Source organism: Sminthopsis crassicaudata, chromosome 1, assembly GCF_048593235.1.
Source record: "Sminthopsis crassicaudata isolate SCR6 chromosome 1, ASM4859323v1, whole genome shotgun sequence".
NCBI lineage: Eukaryota > Metazoa > Chordata > Mammalia > Dasyuromorphia > Dasyuridae > Sminthopsis > Sminthopsis crassicaudata.
In genome coordinates this window covers 531,186,092-531,208,755 of record NC_133617.1, presented here as the reverse complement: position 1 = coordinate 531,208,755, position 22,664 = coordinate 531,186,092, and the positions used below count along the sequence as shown (strand labels likewise).

General features: G+C 33.9%; 1 protein-coding gene and 1 long non-coding RNA gene across 2 annotated transcripts in view; both read left to right on the top strand.

Annotated features, from left to right (window-relative positions):
- Nucleotides 1-22,664, top strand: part of SLC24A2 (solute carrier family 24 member 2) — a 287,109-nt gene that overhangs the window by 119,464 nt on the left and 144,981 nt on the right. Inside the window, 1 exon segment of the mRNA XM_074299528.1 lies at nucleotides 22,470-22,511. Coding sequence (XP_074155629.1) covers nucleotides 22,470-22,511 — 42 coding nt within the window.
- Nucleotides 4,857-15,615, top strand: LOC141560889 (uncharacterized). The gene is made up of 2 exons (XR_012487889.1): nucleotides 4,857-7,634; nucleotides 8,450-15,615. It is a non-coding gene; the product is annotated as an uncharacterized LOC141560889 (long non-coding RNA).

The window sequence follows — 22,664 nt, the reverse complement described above, 5'->3', positions numbered from 1 at the left end:
CCCAAAGGATCTCTATATTTTTCCATAGACAAGTAGATGAGAGAAATATCATATACTCCAATTCCATCAGATAACATCTGTACTGTTCTGGTCATATCTGGATGTCACATTTTAAAAGGACATTGATAAGCCACAAAATATCCAGAAAAGGGCAACCAGGATGGTAGGCTGGTCAAAAATGTCAAAGCCTACAAAAGGGTCAAGAAGAATGAAAAGAGAAAAAAGACCATTGGATTTAGCAACTAAAAAAACACTGGCAATTTTGGAGTCAGTATTTTTGGTGGAATAAGATCAGAAGCAGAATTGCAAAAGGTTAAGGAGAGAAGGAAAGAGAAAATAGAGAGATGAGAGACAGAGAGAAAGACAAAGACAAAGAGACAGAGAAAAAGTGGAGGCACTTCTTGTAGATGTCCTTCTCAAGGAGTTTAGCACAGAGAAAAGATATAGATAGGATTGTAATTGGGGAGGATAGAGAGATCAAGTGAGTGTTTGTTTTGTTTTTTTTATTTCAGGATGACAGACATTTGTACGTTTATAGACAATAGGGAATGAGTCAGTAGAGAAGGGGAGATTGAAAATAAGAGAGTGGGAATGACAGGAGACAAATGTTAGAGGAGACAGCTTGGAATGGAATCACTTGAGTATATAAAGTCTTAGTAAGGAATGAAGCTGTCTCATTGTGTAAAAGAAGAGACTAACAGAAGACATATGAGTGATATAACATGAGGAAGAGAAGAGAAGAGGTAGCTCACAGCTAATGGCCTCAAATTTTTTTTCTGTAAGATTTGAATAAAGGTTCACAACTAAGTGTGTTGGAAGAAAGGGACTTAAGAATGATTTGAGGAGAAAAGTTTAGGAAGAGCTACTAAATAAAGTGAGAGTGAATTGATAAAGGAGGGTATAATTGATAAGGCACTGCCTAGCAGCAGTGAGGGTCCAGTTGAGATTATGTAAATAAATTTAAAATAGACTCAATCAGAACAGTTGTGTGATTTTTCTCCACCTTTGTTCAGCAACAAATATGGAAGAGCAAAGGCAGCAAATGATTTGCCCATAGTCACCCAGCTAATAATTATCTGAAATAGGATTTGAATCCAGGTCTTTCTTATTCAAAGGCCAACACTGCATGCTGATGCACTTTCTCTGAGAATCCTAAGGACTTCTTTCCCCTGTTTCCAATACATTTTAAATGTTAAAAAGCACTTTACAGGAGTAAATAAAATGTTATAATTTCCTATAATATAAACATATTTTATCTTTTAATAGCATAATCATTCAGAAAAATAGGGCCAAAAACTTTTATGTAGATGCCATGCACCTAACCCGATATACAGAATGGTTAAGTATGATAGATTTAGAACTGGGACTTCAAAATCTCCTTTTGCTAACCTCTTATTTCACAAATGAGGGAGAAGATCCAGAGAGATTAAATGACTTATCCAAAATCACACAGCAAAGCCAAGATTAAAACTCAGGTTCACTTACTCCAAAACCAGCCCTCTTTCTACTCCTTTTAAAGTATCATCAAACAAACAGTAATAAAACCCAAAATGGTTACAGATACTTTCTGTATCACAAAAATCTTCCCCACACTATTTCAAATATGTGTATACATGTCTTATTTTGCCAAGTATAAGTAATCACCAGCTCTTCCTATTTATTTCCAGGATCAATATTTCTGAGGTAATTCTTTTCCTCCCCATTTGTGTGTTCTGTTGTTTAAGAATGGAGACAAGGAAACCACAGTACAGGCAATCTAGGGATGACTTGAGATAGACCCAGAATTTTTGCATGCTGAATGTAGGCATTTGAGAACAGTTCTAAAAGTTGTATAAACTCAATCTCCATCATAAACTAGGCCAAAGAAATTATATTGTGGATGGAAGGGAGATGTCATTTATATATTGTGACTGTTTGGGTCAAGCATATTCTTCAAAAAAGAGAGTTCTTATCTGTCAGAATCTTTCCTATGAGACAGTGTGTCTGCCAATCTGATCCTACTAGATTGTAAATACAGTCTAAAGGTGCATCCCTCAGAGCAAATGACCTTTCTTTTTAAGGAAAGTCTAGTTAGGTATCTCTAATATTTTTGAATTAAGTGTGCCAGAGCTTTAAAAGGATTCATTTCAAGTAAAAGAAAATGCTTCAGCATCAGGGAATAACAGCCCCCCTGCCTACCACTAAGAAGCATACAGGATTTTTTTAAAGACTGATTTTCTATTTTCAAGAAGAAAAGGGATTAGTTAATATAAAAGCACGATTTCTTTAAAAAGTGTTTTTCAACATGTAATCTTAATATAAGATGGAAAAATTTTTAAGTAAACTCTTAAAGGACATAGAAATTTTTGTGAACAAGCATTTGAGTTTCTTTGTGAAAGAAGTCAAGGGAATTAGTGGGGGGACATATTTTACAATGTTCTTTGGAAAACATACATATGTTAAAACAAAGATAAACATGTCCTTACACACACACACATAAATTCCAATAATAAGTAAATGAAGGAGTTTATCCTGTATTCTGGCTGCTATTTCATTCAAACATGTATTAAGCATCTGCTAGGCAATGACACTGTGTGGATACAAAGTTGAAAGTGAAACAAATGGTATCTGACTTCAAGGAGATTACAGTTTATCATATATTATATTATATTTGCGAATTGTACAAAATACACACAAAATAAATAAAAAGTAATTTGAGAGAAGAAGCCATAACAGTCGAGAGGGTAAGAGAATGCATGAGGGAAGAAAAGGAGTGGGAGGAGACAAACATCAAGGTCTTTAAGTTAAAGGAGACTTTTGGAAGAAAAAAAAAAAACTAAGGATTTTAAGAGGCAGATGTGAGAAGGAAGTGCAATCCAAGCATGAGGGACAGCCAGTGCAAAAGCTCAGAGATGAAACATGGGTGTCCAGTGTGATGAAGAAAAACAGTTAGCCTAGATTGAGAATATAAAGGGGAATAAAGTAATTAGCCATCAGTGTTTTTTCTCCTCTCTTTCTCCCCACCTCTCCCATTCCAATACATTTTGTCAAACAATTTCCTTGCCATTCCATCTTCACATAAAAAAATATTGATAACTTTGTCCAACCCAACAAATAACTTCTACCACCTTTTATCTTTTCCCCTGACCTCAAATCCTCCCTAACTTCCCAAATTAAATAGTGTAGTAAGTATCATAGGACATGTCCCTTCTACTCCTATGATCAAAGTAAAATAGATTAAAAACTCCATCAAAAAATTAGATCGAATGATGAAATGGTCTATAATAGGAGCACAGTTCTCTTAAAGAAAGAACTGCTGCTAAAGAATGACCTGTCTCTAACAAATCCTGCAGCCAGCCACTCTAAATTAATATGACATCTGTGAAAGTGAAGTTTAATTTTAAAAATATATATACATACACACATACACACACACACTGGATCTGATTTTTTATCCACACACTGAGTTTCCTGGCAAATCTGTGGATTCTTAGAATTGAAAAGGTGCTTTGGGATAAAACAGAAATTGGAGCTATGGAACAATTCCAGACAGATTCAAGTCATATAAGATATAATGCTCTTTGACTACTTACGTTATTATGATGATACTTTGGTTTTGTGACTCATCCAATCAGGAGAAGTTGCTTGTTTGTTTTTTCCTTTAATGTGTCATTCACTCAGTGAGTATTTAATAAGGATCAGTCTAATGTGTACCAGACAGTAGGCTAGGTGCTCAGTACAAATATAAAGAAAAAAATCCCCAAACAATTCCAGCTCCCTTGGCTAATGGGTGACACAATGGCTTACAAATTATTTTGAAGAATAAGGCAATGTGTAAATGAGTAATTGTTTAATAAATCTAGGTTATAGCATGGAAATACAAAACCATTCAAATATTAAAGCCAAAGCTTGACCACTAGGGTCTGATAAGTAGATTTAATAAATCTGATAAAGCATATCTGAATGTTTCTGAGTTAACAATAGCCAATGTTTATGTAAGGGCAGCTAAGGGGTGCAGTAGATAGAACACCAGGCCTAAAGTTAAGAAAACCTGAGTTAAAATCCAGCCTTAGATACTTACTAGCTATGTGACCCTAACTTTGCTCAGTTTCCTCATCTGTAAAATGAGCTGGTGAAGGAAATGGAAAATCACGCTAGTATCTTTGCCAAGGAAACCTAAATGGTGTCATGAAGAGTCAGGCACACCTAAAATGATACAACAGCAGCACAATGTTTATATTGTGCTTTATGTTTTGAAAATTATTTTACAAATATTTTACCTTCATAATAGCCCCATTATGGAAATTCTATTGTTATCTCTATTTTGCATAAGAGGAAATATTAAGTGACTTGCACAAGATCATACTTCGTGAGCCTGTATTTGAATTGAGATCTTCCGGAATGAAGGTCTACACTCAAACTATTCTATTAACATACTGCTTCAACAAGAGCTATTTTCCCTTTATAAGTTCATTCTTATGACTTCTGTTTTAAATGTCTGGTTTGCTCTTAGGTCCTGGATGATTTGGCTTGGTGAGCTAAGAAATGACTCAGAGCTGAAGGTTATTATCTTGATTAAGAGCCATCACCAAGATTGTGTGTGCTTATAGGCCTCTGTTGTACCATTCCTACAGTGGGGAGCAAAAGGGAGTGCTGAGCAAGAGTTAATGAAAATTACTTCAGGATAGTTAATCGGCTAAATGTGAAGCAATGTGGAAGATACTTATCATTAATGGCTGTTCTTCAGGCCTTGCCAATCTTGCCCTCATGAACTTAAGGGATATGAGGGGGAGGATGGCCTTATGATGATTTTATTTTTGCTAGACTATGAAACAAATTCCATATTTATTTCTTCCTTCTCTTTCTTTTTTCTTTTTTCCCTTTTGCTTATTTTCACTGATTTGGGAAGATAGGTTGGGGAAAAAAACAAAATTTTGATAATTGAAAAAGGAAAAATATATTAAAAAGAAAATGTCTTGGCTGTTTCCTATTTTGCAGGCTTTCTTAATGGATATATTTCCTCTTTTCATTTTATTTTTCAATTAAATAGTATTTTATTTTTCTAATTACACATAAATATAGTTTCAACATCCATTTTATAAGATTTTGAGTTATTTTTTCCTCCTTACCTCTCCTCTTCCCCAAGACAGCAAGAAATATGATATATGTTATATATGTACAATCATTTTAAACATATTTACAGAGTACTCATGTTGTGAAAGAAAAACCACAACAAAAAGGAAAAAATAAGGAAAATTTTTTAAAAATAAAAATAGTATGTTTCTATCTGCATTCAGTCTCCATAGTTCTCTCTCTGCAGATGATATTTTGTATCCCAGGTCTGTTAAAATTGTTCTAGCTTAGTGGTACATACTTAATGCTACATACTCTCTGCAACATATGTATGAATGCACACATACACACAGGATTTGGGATGAGAGCACAGGTGATAGATATATAGACAAACAGAGAGACAGATAGATTAGATAGAGATATAACAACTATACTCTCATTGAAAATTGAAGAAAATAAGTATGAGATATAACAACTATACTCTCATTCAAAATTGAAGAAAATAAGTATGCTACTAATGGAATGTTGGAAGTAGAATACTTCCTGAAATGACTCTCTCAAAGGTCACTAATGACCTTCTTTTAATTAGATCCAATTCTCTTTTCCTATCTCATGTTCTTTGACCTTTGTCATATTGACTATCATTACTCCATTACACACACACACACACACACACACAGAGATACATGCTCCAGACTTCCTAGACTTCTGCTCTCTCTCTGTATCTCTTCTCTCTCTCCATCTTCCTCCTCCTTCCTCCCTTTCTTCCTTCCATTCTTCTTTTCCTTCCTTCTTTCCTTCCTTCTCCTCCTTCTCCTCTTTCCCTCTCCTTCCCCTCTAACTTTTCCTTCCTCGTCCTTTATCTCCCCCCATCTCTTTTATATAGTCCTCTCCTCCCTTTTAGAAATCATTTTGTTTCATGCCTTCTTGTCCTATCTCTTAAACATGTGCATTCCAAAAGTTATCATTGCACCCTCTTCTCTCTCTGCATTCTTTCCCTTGACCTTATCTGCCTCCATACCTCCCATTATATCTTCTATATATATGACTCAAACATCTGGATTTCTATTTCTAATCCCTTACCCAAATTTTAGTCCAACTGTCTGCTGGATTTTCCCACTTAAGTGTCCCACAGGCATCTCCAACTTAGCATGTACAAAACCAAAATTATCTTCACCCATATGTCTGCTACTTCCTCTAAATTTTCTATCTTCTTAATAATACCTCTATCCTTTTAGAACACCAGATCCATGGAGTCATCTTTATTTTACCTAATGGTAGACCTGTAGTCAAGAAGACTCAAGGCCTCAGACATTTACTAGCTGTATGATCTTGGGCAATTCATTAAATCTCTATTGGCCTCAATATTTTCATCTGTAAAATGAGGCTAATAATAGCTTCCAGGGTGGTTGTAAAGATTAAGAGAATAATATTGTTATTATTCAGTTGTTTCTTCATGTCTGATTCTTCATGACCCCATAGTCCTCCTTTCCTCTACTGTACTATAGACAAAGTCTTTCTAAGCTCATGTTCATTGTTCATTGCTTCCATGATAGTATCCATCCTCGTCTCCTTTTACCCTCAATTAGTCTTTTTACAATGATTCCTGTCTTCTCATTATGTAGCCAAAGTATTTAAGCTTTGGGTTTTAATATTTGACTTTCCGGTGAATAGTTTGAGTTAATTTTTTTATGTATTAACTGATTAGATTACTTGCTGTCCACATTGGAGGTACTATATAAATGCTATTCATCATCATCATCATCATCATTATTAATCTCTTAACCTCAAATAGTCAAAAAATAACCAGCTTAATTATTTCTTCTTCCATGTTTTATTACTTAAATTCCATCCTCTTCAATCTTATAGCAATCAGTTTTCTTCAGATTTCATGTCTCCCAGGGCAAAAGTATTACTAAAAACCTGCCAACTAGCCTTCTTGCCTTTGATTTAATCCTTCTTCAACCTAGCTATCTTCCATAGTGCTGCCAAGTAATCATCTTAATGATTGTGTCACTTCTACAAAAAAAAAAAAAAAAAAATCCAATTACTATACATTGCTTACCAATTAAAATACAAAAACCTCAGTCTGACATTCAGGTACAATGTGGTTCCAGCCCCCCACCTAAGAGACAGAGAGAACCCAGCAGCCATGAATATGCTAGGAAATATCTGCCTTTCATTGGTGAGGGAACAAAAAAGATGTAATAGTGTCATTGGAGAAAATTCTATAAAAGAGTTGAGGAAACATCACAAATAAGAAATGATGTCATAATGATGGGGGATTTGAACTATCTAAACAGCCATCTGTTCTCACTCTGCCAAAAGCTTCATGTACCATTCTGGAGACAGACTGTGCCTGCTATCTAAAGGCCAGCCTGGCTAAGTAGGTGATGCTCATTAGGAGAGTTAAATGATGAATTCTTTGGCCACAGATAACTATGCTACCGCCAAAGGCAAATTAGTGAGAGAAGCAATAAGCAGATTAGAGTCTCATCCATCTGGGATGTTATTGATTTTTGGTTTGAGGAAGTTTGGATTTTTCTGATTTTTTTCCCCTAGGTCTATGGTTTCAACTTCAGGTGAGAAAACTCCCTCTAATAATGTGAATAAGCCTTGGGATGCTGTTTAATAAAAATTTAGATAAGCCTTTGGACACTGATTAAAGTGATTATCAGGATAATACAATCAGTATGTGCCAGAGGTGCACTTGAACCCACGCCTTCCTAATGCTTCAATCAGCTCTTTAATCTCTATTCCAGGATACCTCCCAATTGGAAAACTATTAGGAATGGTGACGTCTGACTTTTTAAAGTCCTTTCCAAATCTGTGACTTTTTGAATTTAAAAAATAAAGGCTACAGAGTACTAGAACTGAAATCAGGAAGATGGGAGTTCAAATCTAGCCTTAGATATTGTATTTTAACCTCTTTGTCTAAGTTTCCTCAACCATAAAATGGGGATAATAATAGCTAATAACACCTATATCACAGGATTGTAGTGAGAGAAGTTTTTAACACAGTATCAAGCACATAGTAGATGCTTAATAAAGCCTTGTTTCCATCTTGAAATAGAAACATGGGTGTCCCAGTCTCCCATTTCTGACTTTAGCCTGCCACAATAGTTAATAACTTTTTTATTAGTTATTTCTCTGTTTTAAAATTTTTATTTGGCAGTATTTTTAAAAGAATAAGCATGATATATTGGCAAGAAATATGGATTTGGAATTAAAATTAGATCCAGTTCTTTTTTTCTTAATTTTGGTTACATGAACTTGCAAAGGTTAGATTCCAGGGTACTTGGATAGAGAAAAAATAATACAATTATCTCAATATAATTGATTTCATTTGTAATCCTATATATTTTATGTTATGTTATTTTATGTTATTTTCTTCTAGGAAGGGTTCGTAGACATTACCAGACTGCCAACAGGGTCTACAATGCAAAAAAACAAAAACAAAAAATCAAACACAAGAGACAACCCCTGCATGTAGAAAATAGCCTTTTTCCAATTTATTAAATGATGCCCCCAGTGGCCTGAAAAAAAAACAAAAACAAAAAACTTTGCCCTTCAAGTAAGTAAATTGGGGCAGAGGGCAGGGAACGAGGAAATAAACATTTATATAAAACTTGCTATGTGCCAAATATATTCCCAAATCTCTCCACATAGTCTTCAGCCCTGTAATTGTATTTGATCTTAGATTTACAAATACACCCACCAGTCCCAAAGTGCCCAGACAGAAAGCTTCTTATTCCATCCAATTATCCTGATCACTCCTGCTTCATGTCTCTGTTTTCCTTAATTGTGAGGGTAACTGCAGTGGTGAATAGCTTTGGAGGCGGGTATACCCCATTACTATGCAGTGTTTCGAATACAAATACTGTATGGGCTTCTTCTCTACTGCTGGAACAGACTGTCAGCTCTTTGCCCAATTGCTGCCCATTGAGTAGAATTGAACCATCTGTAGTGACATTCAAATCTCTTTTCCTATAGAGTTTAAACTAATTGAAAACTTGTCAGTGTGTATAAAATGCATTCTCCTACCTTCTGCTCTACCTTGTATCTGCCAAGGTCCATTCCATCTACCATCACATTGTCAGTTTTTTAGAACAAATGGTCCCTTTAGAATTCCCCATTTCTGTCTGAATTTAGTTAAGAGTTAATAATTTGTTGTATCCCTTCTGTTTTGAAAAGGAAGTATTTTAAAAAACACTAAATAAGAACAATGATGATAATAATAATAATACTTAGCATTCATATGGTTCTTTAAGATCTGTAAAGTGCTTTAAAAATACCATCTTATTTTATCCTCACAACTATTCTGGAAGTCAGGTACTATTATTATCCCTCTTTTGCAGATGAGAAAAACAGAGATTACCAAGGATCACACAGCTAGTGTTTGAGATTGAATTTGAACTCAGATCTTCTGGGCTATAGGTCCACTGTGCCACCTAGATACTATAATCACTTGTGTTTTTAAATATTATTGTGGTAGATAATGTCTCTCACTAAGCCAATATTCAGCTGCATATTAGTAAATTATACCTTTTTTATACTTCTCAATTTAATTTTTAAAACTTTTTAGCAATCCTTATGGACTTATGGGAAATATAGTTTTAATACTTCAAGGATCTTTGATTTCCTGAGCCTGGGAACTCTTTCCACGTGGCAGACTGTATCCCCACTTTTCTTTAAGAGTTGGTCTTTATGAATTACTGCTGCTGAAAAATTCATTATCCTGCACTCATGCTGAGGGTGACCCTCAGGACATTCAGTTGGACTTGTCTTTAGATAAAAACATGCTGTCTGTTGGCAGGCCCATTCTCAAAATCTTTCCAATTTGGCACTATGTGCTCTGCTGATATAGCATTCAATAACATGGGGTCACCTCCATTATATTGTAAGTAAAATTTGTGGGGAAATAGCAAATATAAAGGGATTTCAGTATTTTTTTTAAAGTACTGAATACAACAATTGGCCTTGGTAACCACAGGAGAAGGTAAGCATAATTGCATTTTCCCAGACTCTATACACAAGCCCCAGTATAAAACATCTGCTCCAAAGATAGGAGCCTCCACTTAAGTAAGCATACTATCGATATAAAAATGAGATCTATGAATATGAATAATAATAAAATGTCAATCTTCTGATCATTGATGGAATTTTACATTTGATAGCCATTTTATGTAAAGAAGCAACAAGGTATAGTGGAAATAGTGCTGAACTTGGAGTAAGTAGAAAACAATGTTCAGATTCTTGCCTTTATCACTTACTAGCTAGTCTTATGACTTTGAGTAGGTAATATAAATTATTTAAGTCTGTTTCCTCATCTGTAAAAGGGGGATAATAATACCTGTAGTATTTACCTCATAAGATTATTGTAAGACTTAAAGCCTGTGAAGTATATAAATGTAGTTTATATACTTAAATAAATAAATACTTAAATTAAATAAATACAATTTAAATAAATACTTAAATAAAAATTTTAAATCATATATTTAAATAAACAAAATATTTGTGTTATTTAGTTGTTTCTCTCATGCCCAACTCTTTGTGGTCCTATTTTGGGTTCTCTTGACAAAGATGATTTGTCATTTCTTTCCCCAATTCATTTTACAGATGAAACTGAGGCAAACAGGGTTAAGTGACTCTCCCAAGATCACATAGCTAGTAAGTATCTAAGGCCAGATTTGTCCTGGATTAATCCTGGTCCTCTATCTTTGCTCCATCTTGTAGTTTATTATTAGCATCATTCTAACATAAGTTACTTCTGTGACTCAAAGCAACTGCCCAAGTTTCCATAGTATTATATGATTTTGGAAAAAGTTGACAAGAAAACAAGAAAAATAAAACAGCTCTTTCAAGAATGATATTAAAAAGCTACAATACTTATAGTATCTAAGTGCTATAAGGGCTTGGAAAGCCAGGTAGAGATAGGCTGGACAGATTCAAAACAAGAAAACCAGCTTTTGTAGAGTGCAATAAGCTAAGTATGAGAGGTTCCACAGGCTTAATGATAACAGGAATGCAGAGGAAGGAATGTGTGGAAGTAAATTCTATATTCTATTGCATTATTACTAACAAAATCACTTTTATTGCAAATCCCTCCCCATATTCCTTCAATTTTCTGGTGGTCACTGAAACCAGGCATTTCACAAAGCCAATTTCATTTCTCACTCCTCTTAATATACAGGACCATGAGGAGAAGTTAGCATATTCCTTATTTCCATTTCCAGACTCATTCCCCTCTTGCCATCATCATTCAGCCATCATCTCTCCTTTAAAGTTTACCCCTTCCAGTCTAGATACTCATTATTATCATCCATGGACCTCTAGTTCATTCTTCTTCTTCTTAAATAATTCACTATCTCTGCCTTCTCTTCCAATCTAAACCCTACTTTTTGCATTATCCAACATCACAAGATCATACATTTAGAATTGCAAGAAACCCCAAAAATCCCCAATTGCTTTGGCCTTCCAGTTCCTCAGCCTCCTCAACTCCCAAGAGCTCTCTCTAGTAAGTCTAGATGTTACAAAGATGTTACAAAACATGCATTGGAGTGGTTATATCACAAACTATATGACCTCCTGATGCTTGATAGATTTTACTGAATTCATTGCTTTAGATGAACTCATCAGAAGAAATGGAAAAGTACAGTGACCCAAGGCTATTTGGGACCTTGGGGAAGGCCCATAATTAAGAAGCCAATGAAACAATCACTACAGAAGGAGTCGGAGAACAGAGAGAAGTGTCAGAATCCAAGGGAAATTTTCAAGAAGTAATAGCCAGTTAACAGTATCAAATGCCTGAGAGATCAAAAAGGATGACAACTGATTAAAAAAAAAAAAAGTCAGTTATCCTCCACCCAGCCTTTAGACCTTCTTGCTAACCGGTCAAGAACTTTCAGATTTATTTCAGCTCAGAATCCTCAATAGTTTGGAAAATGTTTTGTAATTAATATCTGTCCCATTTGCAAATATTCCTTTAATTTTCCTGTCTTTTTTCTTAAACTGATAGATCTCTAAGACTATAATATATTTTGATGCTAATGAAGGGAAAAATCCTAAAAGATTATAAAACAATACTTGCTTATGCTTTCCCCTCTGTAGCTAAAAAAAATTTTAATGGACCATGGAAAACAATTAATAATCAGTTACTAATAAAGTGATTAGGATCAAAAAGTAGTAGTAGAAAGTCAAAAGTGGACTGTGCTAATGATAGTATTATAATAATGTTCAGTATTAAGCTAGCACTTTAAAATTTTCAAAATTCTTTATAATTATCTCTTTCATCCTTAGAACAATACTGTGAGGAAGGTATAATTATTTTAGAGATATAATTGTTTTAGAGATAAGGAATCCAAGGCTCAGAGATATCAAGTACCAGAGTCACACAATAAATGTCTGAGGTAGGATCTGAACTCCTATTCTCTTTGTTAGTCTAATTCTCTATCTACTATGCTATCCACTTGCCTCCAGTTGTTTTCATATAGGATCTAAAATTAGAGATTATCTCAGAGGTCATATAACTTCCTAATTTTACTCATGAACAAACTGTAGCACAGAAAAGTTATGTGATTTGTAAATAGTCTGGAATATTGTCTAGCTATATGTCCCTCTATCTATATTTGTGCCATTGATTATCTGAACCCAAGGACAGGACTTTGCATTTGTCTATTAAATTTCATTTTATTAGATATAGCCCATGAAAGTCTTTTTTTTTAATCTAACTAGTATTCAACATTTAATCATTCCTCCAGTTCTCGGTTTCCTGAAAATTTTATAGATATATCACCCTATTAGTAAATATTTTATCACTTTATGAAAAATTGTTCAAAACCAGCATAGGGTCAACCACTCATCTTTGAAACACACCCTCAAGGACTCCTTTCACATAATCATTTAATACTATTTTTATAGTCTTTCAATCTGTTTCAAATCTATTATATCAACATCCCTCCTTTTTTTTTTTCTTAAGGATAAAATGAGCTTTTGTCAATTGGTTTCTGAAATCTACATATATAATATCTAGTCTAATAAACCTGGAAAAAACTGAAAAGGCATTTGTCTGGCATGACCTGCACTTGAGAAACCTATACCAGCTCCTAGTGATGTCAGTGATCTAGAAAAAGATATTTTCTAAATATTCACCGACTATCTCATTGATAAGAATTCTTGATTTTTTTTCTAGGAACTTCCATTTTATGTCTTAGGGCATTAAAGACTACCTAGTGCCAGAACATAAGTTCTCTCCCCAGAGAAACTTCTTTACCACCTCCATCCCACCTCATCATGATGCATTATGCAGGACAATATCTAGTAAGGGGCAAGCTGACCACAGGAGGTCCAGAGGACAAAATAAAGAGGAAATCATCCTTAGCAACACTCATAAGAGCTAGAACATAGATTAAAAATAGCAGAGATATACAATGACACTGGAAATTTGAAGGCTGTGATCATTGTAGGGTAAAGTCCATGCCATGGCATTGTGCCAAATTTTCTTTCTAAGAAAGACTTTTTAAGATGTTCACCGAGATAGGCACAAAATTTGCTGTTCTATCCCAAATTCTCTTTGATTGAGCTTATCAGCATCATTCCCTTGTCCTAGAAAATTACCAATTACCAAAAGAATCTCATCAGGAAAAGAGAAATGAGAGGTCATTGTACAATGGGAGGGGTACAGTATTAGAGGAAAGAGGTGGAAATATATGAAAGATGTTACAAAAGTAAAATCAATAGAACTTGGCAATAAATTAGACAAGACAACAGAAACAAATGAGATATCTGGATGAAACATATATCACAAGTCGGTACCTTGGATGGTAATAAAGAGGATTTGGGAAGAAAGATAATGGGTTCCATTTGGGTTATTGAGTTTAAAATGTTTACAGGGGAACCGGTTCAAGATGTCCAATAGGCTGTTGGGTTAGGAAAGTCTAAATGAAAGTTAGGAAAGAGATTAGGACCAAATAATAAAATCTCAGAATCATCAACATAAATACAATAATTTAATCCATAGGAGCTCTCTATAATTTCTAATATAGAAAAAAAGGAAAGGAATAAAAAGAAAGAGAAGAGGGCCTATAATAAAGCCCACAGTTAGCAGGCAAGGCCAGTCTAACAAAGGAGGCAGAGAAGTGGTCAGATAAGTAGGAGGAGAACCAAGATAGAATAGTGTCATGCAAACTTAGAAAGAAGGAGATATAAAAAACAGATGGTGATCTACAGTTAAGAAGCCTAACAATTGCCAATGACTATAATAATCTACTATTTAATAAATCCAATGACTCTCCATCTTCTGGGCTAAGAACTCACTATTTGACAAAAATTAGTGGAAAAACTGGAAAATAGTAGAGTAGAAACTTGGCATAGACCAATATTTCACACTCTTTATCAAGATAAGTTTGAAATAGGTACATGATTTAGACATAAAGGGTGTTACTATAAGCAAATTAGGAGAGCAAGGAATAGTTTACTGTAAGATCTTTGGAGAAGGGAAGAATTTATGATCAAATAAGAAGCAGACACCATTATGAAATGCAAAATGGATAATTTTGATTAAATTTAAAAGATTTTATACAAACAAAACCAATGCAGCCAAGATTAGACTAGAAACATAAAACTAAGGGAAAAAGGCATTATTTACAGATGACCTTCTCAAGATGTACAGCCTCCAAAAAGGGAAGAAATATGGGATTATAGTTGCTGGGGATGAATGAATCAAGAAAGGTGTTTTTGAGGATGGCAGACATAGGCATGTTTATAGGCATTATGTAAGCAGCTGTAAATAGGGAGAAAGTAGGAAATGAAGAGAACATGATGTGTTGAAGACTAGATGGAATGTGATCACTTGTGCATCTAGAGAAGTTTGACTTGGCAAGCAAAAAGACCTCTTTTTTATGTAAAATGGGTCAAAGAAGATACTTGAATAATTTGAGATGAAAAAAGGGAAGAAGGAGGAACTCTGGGCAAATGGCCCCAACTTTTTTAGTAAACTATGAGGCAAGGATCTCAGCTAAGAAGTAAAAAGGAGGGAGGAAAGGTGTTTTATGCCTATCTGTTAACAATTGAAAAAATAAGCCTCAAAAAATTTGTTGGGCAGGAAGTGCTATTTGAAGGAGAAAAAATAAATTGGGTTGGAACAGGACTTGTTAACTTGGAATTAATAGAATCCCAAGGGATTATATGGATAGATTTCAAGGGCATCTGTGAACTTGGGTGGAAAAAAAATCATTATTTCAAAATAATTGGTTTCTTTTTTTTTTTACTTTTTAAAAAATTTTATAATTATAATATTTTCTTTGACAGTACATATGCATAGGTAATTTTTTTTACAACATTATCCCTTGTACTCCCTTCTGTTCTGAATTTTTCCCCTCCTTCCCTCCACCCCCTCCCCTAGATGGCAGGCATTCCCATACATATTAAATATCTTATAGTATATCCTAGGTACAATATATATGTGCAGAACCGAATTTTGTTGTTGTTGTTGCAAAGGAAGGATTGTATTTGGAAGGTAAAAATAATCTGGGAAGAAAAACAAAAAAAAAAAACCAATGCTCACAGTTTACACTCATTTCCCAGTGTTCCTTTTCTGGATGTAGCTGAGTCTGTCCATCATTGATCAATTGGAATTGGATTAGCTCTTCTCTATGTTGAAGATATCCATTTCCATCAGAATACATCCTCATCCAGTATCATTGTTGAAGTGTATAATGATCCCCTAGTTCTGCTCGTTTCACTCAGCATCAGTTGATGTAAGTCTCTCCAAACCTCTCTGTATTCCTCCTGTTGGTCATTTCTTACAGAACAATAATATTCCATAACATTCATATACCATAATTTACCCAACCACTCTCCAATTGATAGACATCCATTCATTTTCCAGTTTCTAGCCACTACAAAAAGGGCTGCCACAAACATTTTGGCACATACAGGTCCCTTTCCCTTTTTTAGTATTTTCTTGGGATATAAGCCCAGTAGTAGCACTGCTGGGTCAAAGGGTATGCACATTTTGATAACTTTTTGGGCATAATTCCAGATTGCTCTCCAGAATGGTTGGATTCTTTCACAACTCCACCAACAATGCATCAGTGTCCCAGTTTTCCCACAGCCCCTCCAACATTGATCGTTATTTATTCCTGTCATCTTAGCCAATCTGACAGGTGTGTAATGATATCTCAGAGTTGTCTTAATTTGCATTTCTCTGATCAATAGTGATTTGGAACACTCTTTCATATGAGTGGAAATAGTTTTAATTTCATCATCTAAAAATTGTCTGTTCATATCCTTTGACCATTTATCAATTGGAGAATGGTTTGATTTCTTATAAATTAAAGTCAATTCTCTGTATATTTTGGAGATGAGACCTTTATCAGAACCTTTAACTGTAAAAATGTTTTCCCAATTTGTTACTTCCCTTCTAATCTTGTTTGCATTAGTTTTGTTTGTGCAGAAACTTTTTAATTTGGCATAATCAAAATTTTCTATTTTGTGATCAATAATGGTCTCTAGTTCTCCCTTGGACACAAACTCCTTCCTCCTCCACAAGTCCGAGAGGTAAACCATCCCATGTTCCTCCAATTTATTTATGATTTTGTTTTTTATGCCTAAATCTTGGACCCATTTTGATTTTATCTTAGTATGTGGTGTTAAATGTGGGTCCATGCATAGTTTCTGCATTTCCAGTTTTCCCAGCAGTTTTTGTCAAATAATGAATTCTTATCCCAAAAGTTGGGATCTTTGGGTTTGTCAAACACTAGATCGCTATTTTTATTCACTATCTTGCCTTGTGAACCTAACCTATTCCACTGATCAACTAGTCTATTTCTTAGCCAATACCAAATGGCTTTGGTGACTGTTGCTTTATAATATAGTTCTAGATCAGGTACAGCTAGACCACCTTCATTTAATTTTTTTTTCATTACTTCCCTTGAAATTCTCAACCTTTTGTTGTTCCATATGAATTCTGTTGTTATTTTTTCTAGGTCATTAAAATAGTTTCTTGAGAGTCTGATTGGTATAGCATTAAATAAATAGATTAGTTTAGGGAGTATTGTCATCTTTATTATATTCGCTTGGCCTATCCAAGAGCACTGAATGTCTTTCCAATTATTTAAATCTGACTTTATTTTTGTGGCAAGTGTTTTGTGATTTTGCTCGTATAATTCCTGACTTTCCTTTGGTAGATATATTCCCAAATATTTTATACTATCAACAGTTATTTTGAATGGAATTTCTCTTTGTATCTCTTGCTGTTGGATTGTGTTGGTAATGTATAAAAATACTGAGGATTTATGTAGATTTATTTTGTATCCTGCAACTTTGCTAAAATTCTGAATTATTTCTAATAGCTTTTTATCAGAGTCTTTGGGGTTCTCTAAGTATACCATCATGTCATCTGCAAAGAGTGATAGTTTGATTTCCTCATTTCCTACTCCAATTTCTTGAATCTCTTTCTCGGCTCATTGCCGAGGCTAGCATTTCTAGTACTATATTGAATAGTAATGGTGATAGTGGGCAACCTTGTTTCACTCCTGATCTTACAGGGAAAGGTTCTAGTTTATCATTATTTATATTAATCATTATTTCAAAATAATTGGTTTCTTTTGCAATCCCTTATGTTTTACTTTATGCATTTAAAACATTATTCTGAGAACAGTTCATATGCTTCACTAGACTATCAAAAAGGTCCGAGATACTTTTCCAAGGGTGAGAACACATGATTTATATAGCATGCCAACCCTCATGTTAACTTTGGAGTTAAACTCAAGAAAGGAAATCACCAAAAATTACAACTCAAGCTTATGAGCTAGAGCTAAAAGTATGTAGGAGTAATAATGAGGGACCTTTTTAAAATTACTTTTTAAAACATTAAAATAATTTAAAATATTTAAATGTTAATAAAATATAAACAGTAATAAAACAACAAATATTGAAAATAAAAGTAATATTCATCTTTTGCTAACATAAAATCCTTTTCTGCATGCATGGTATATAGATATTTATTGTGTGATAAGTTATCTTATATGTAATAGTGAATGAAATAGATTTCAAGTGATTCAAGTGCTATAAGCCCTATAATAAAACCTCTATGATATAAGGAACCTAAGCAATCACTCTGTTCTAATATTGTCACTTTTTAGATGTGAAAAAAGAAGGGTCACACAGCTAATTTGTGGCAGAAAACTTTAGAAACCAGTTCTTTAACCTTACATTCTTCTTTTAATTATATTTATATTATATACAAGTTTAGAGAAACTTTTTTTGAGATAGAATAAAAATAAACTTGAATTCAGTTCCAATTAAAATTATTACCTTCCAAATAAAGCAAAGTCCAAGTTGATGATATTTAACTATATGTAAATTTAAGAGCTTTGAAAAAAGCTCTTTGATTAAAAATTAATCGAGTTCACACTAATTGAATTTTTCAGAAGTTGACTGTTCTAAAATTTATTGAGTAACAATAAGATAAAATTCATTAATCACACTTTGAAAAAATATATATAAAACTGAATCAACCAGAGGTTTTACTGATTCCCTAATTAGGCTCTGGTGGCTTAGCTATAAGGCTTAAATAAATTAAAGTGATTAGGCTTACTAAGATTCTGTTCAAAGGAGGCTATCCATTCTCATTCATATCATTTCTTTACTGTCTTCACAATTTTGTATATAATTAAAATCCCTTTAAAATTGGATACATAATGCCATCAACAGTATATTTCCATGACTCATATGTTGCATCCAAAGGCAAATTTAAGAATATATTAGGTGAGTGTTGCTAAATATCAGTAGACATGGTTTAGCCCCTTAAAATGTGAAACCACCATCATATATCATGCATTCATTCTTTTGTAATTATAACTAAATTGTCTACAGGTTGTACTTTTTAAAAAGAGAATTGTAAAAGGAGTTACCATAGAATCAGTGTTGGAGTGGATAGGGGCTGGACAGAGTCAGATCCTATTCCTCATTTACTAATTATATCACCCAAGGCAAGTCACTTAACTATGCTGAATTTAGGTTCCCTCATCTATAAATTCACAAGATCATGAAGGGTTTTTTTAATAACATATGAGATAATATATACAAAATGCTTAGCAAACCTGAAAGTACTTATATTTAAAATACATGTAAATATGAATAATAATCATTGTCATGGATTATTGCTGGAGTTATAGGCCCTGAATTCAAATCCTACTTTGTGATCTTGGTCAAATGACTTCTGTGCACTATCTGGTAAATAAGAATGGATTGTATGAAATATTGTACTACATGATCTCAAAGGTCTCTTTAAGCTCTTCATTCTATTCCATTACTCATTCAAACAAATATTCCTTTAGAGGCTACAATAGGTGAGACACTATACACTTTCAAGGTCTACATGCAGAATCTCATGATCTAAATAAACATGCACTAATTTTAAATTTTAACATTAAAATAATATTACAACATCTGATTTCCTTGAACAGTCACAGTGATTTTTCTTTTGCCAAGATCTTTTTCTTTCTATTCATTGTTTCTGATATAATTCTAGCTTGGGAGGTAGGAAGGAGTGGGAATAAATGAGAAAGTTTTTTTTTCTTTTAAAACAAAAAAAAAAAAAACCCATCTTTTTCTCAGATAAATTTTTTGTACTCAGTCTTTCTATTGGTGATATTTTGACATTAAAAAAAACACTTTTCCTTTCTAAGGTTTTTTTTCCATTTGTTCATACCCTATTATGGAACAAACTGGGCCACCACCATATCAATGCTGGCTGATAATTATTTGTCTTCCATTTAAACCATAAGGTGTAAATTTGTTAAGTGATAAAGCAGCTCTGACAGTTCATCTCTATATGTGTCAAAAGGCTGAGTTTACTGCACTGGATAATTTCCCCAGGGAATGGTTCTGGCTCATGTTTGGAGGGAAGCAATAAAAAAGCCTTGGATCATGGAGAACATGTTCCTACAATGACTTCAGAGCAAAAGTATAGAATCTGATGAAGGTTCTTTCCATCCATAACTTTTTTTTTACCATAATTTGGTTATCACTGATATTTTCTTGCATGTGTACTTAATAATAACAACAACAATAACAACTAGTATTTATATAATGTTTTGAGGTTTTCGAAGATTTCTACCTATTAAATCATTTGAGGTTATGAGAACTACACTCCTTTGAGATAGGTGCTGTTAGAATCCTTATTTTACAGATGACAAAACCTAGGCTCAAAAAGCTCATAATACCACACAGCTAGCACATGTCTGAGACAAGATTTTAAACTCAGATTTTCCTGACTCCAAGTCTAGCTCTCCAGCCACTATGTCACCTAGCAGCTTCATTTTAAGTAAATCAAAGAGAAAAATTCTTGAACTTAAAGAGTTAAAGCAAGTGATGGAACATTTGTTCTTATATATAATTTTACCAAAATATTGTGGTTCTCAGAATATCTAGAAATAACCCACATGTAGCCTATCTAAACTCTAATGAGCCTTATCCCCAACTTTCCCCTTATAGATAAGTCTCAAGCCCTGGAACAGTATTACATTCCCCCTCAGGGTTCAAGAGGTACTTCTGCAGAGTTAGTGATTCTCTCACTGGCATACTTAATTCCAAGATTATCATTTGAGAATCATAACAGCCAGTCTTAAGTAGCTTTTAGGAAAAAAAGTATTTACTAAAGTTGTCCAATCAGAATAGTAAGTACAAAATAGACAAAAATCTGTTATATCCATTCCCATTAATACACACAATGTCCAAAGGGAAATTAGTTCAAACGTAGAGCAAAATGCTAACATATCCTGGTTGCTATAAGCCCTTTTATCCTATTGTTGGGGTGCTAAAGAAATTCTCAAGGTCTTCTTTGCCACAGAAGACTTCAAATTATTTAAAATTTGTTCCAATTGGATTCCAATTTGTCAGAATCTTTGAAGGAAACAAAATGATTGATATCACTTTTTCTGAAGAAAAAATACAGAAGTGGATTAATTTATCCACAGGTACAAGTTCAGGCTAGACAACTTCAAAAACATATGGAATGGATCCTAATCCTTAAAAAAAAAAATTGAAGGCATCCTACCTTGTTTTGCTCCATAGCAAACACAGCCTATCAATCACAGCATTTTCACTTTCACAACTCCTGAAAGAAGAGAAAATGAATTTAGTGTGGGGAGCTAAGCCCCGTACCAATCTGCCATTTTTGGTAGTATGGCTCTGGTGCCCTTCTATTTGACGTTAATTTTCTCATATGGTAGGGAGGGCCCGAACTCAAAGTCCATTATGTTCTGTTTTTCCCGCTTAGCAGAAAATTCCATTTTTACTATGAGAACTTGGAGTACAGAGAGTAACTGAAACTGAATTCTAAAAGCTCTGAACCTAACTTAAAATGTGACTTTCATCATGTCATGAAAAAGTATCTCAAGTTAATTTTATTTGTATAAAAGAAATGCAAATGTTGATTTCTTCAAAATTATTATATCCAGATAATGGCCTAATGTCTTAAGCCACCCTCAATTTAGGTCTCCAATTATGTTCTAACCCTTTCACTGGGGACATTATGACCTAGGATTGCATTACAAACCTGACATGTAGAAAGAGTGATCAACTACATAAATAATAATAGTAGTATTCTTATAGCACTTTAAGATTTATAAACACACTTTACTTATATCATTTGGTCCTCACAACAACCCTTGGGATATATGCTATTATTATTCTGATTTTACAGGTGAGGAAAGTGAATCTGATAAATAGAAGGTGAGTTATTTAGGACTCACAGTTAGCAAATGTTTAAGATAAAATTAGAATTCAGATCTTCCTGAGGCTACATCCAATATGTTAGCCAGTGCTACCAAGCTACATATTGTGTTGCACAATGTAATGGACATAGCTGAAATCTTTGATATTCAATGTTAGTTCAGAGAAATGTGATATATGACAGTCCAGAATCAGCAAGTTAAGATGGAGAATGTACCATTCTATAATGTACTATTATAGAACTTTATAATCAAGATTTTTCCTAATTCTTTGCCTTGAAAATGTATTTCTTAATAATAATAGTAGCTTAATAATAGTAGCTAAAAATTTGTATAATGCTTTAAGGTTTGCAAAGTTCTTTGCCTATACATTATCTTTTTTTCATTCTCAAAACAACCTTGTGAAGTAAAAGCTGCAATTTTCTCTATCTTATCAATCAATTAGTAACTTGTCTAGCATTTCGTAAGTGTCAAGTGAGATTAGAACTCAGGTCCTCCTGAAACCAAGTTCAATAGCACATCTTATTTTAATTCTACCTTCACTACCCCAATCCAAAAAAGCAAAGATCAGAAATAATTACATCAATTTCTCTTGTAACTAGTGCTTGAATGGTAACATGTCATAGGATAAACTATTGACTTATCTCTCTGTTTGGTTTTGCCTTTTCTCTTTTGTAGTCATCTACTACTGCCAAGGACAAGGACGAACAAACGCTAACGGTAGGAAGCAATGCTTGTGTTTATATCTGCACGTCTTCCTACAGAGAATGGGGATTTGGGGGTGGGAATGAGAGTGGGAGGAAAGAAGGAATTGATGGGTATGACAAATTATCCCTACCCTTGGATATTTAGAAGTTTTAATCTGCTAGTGGG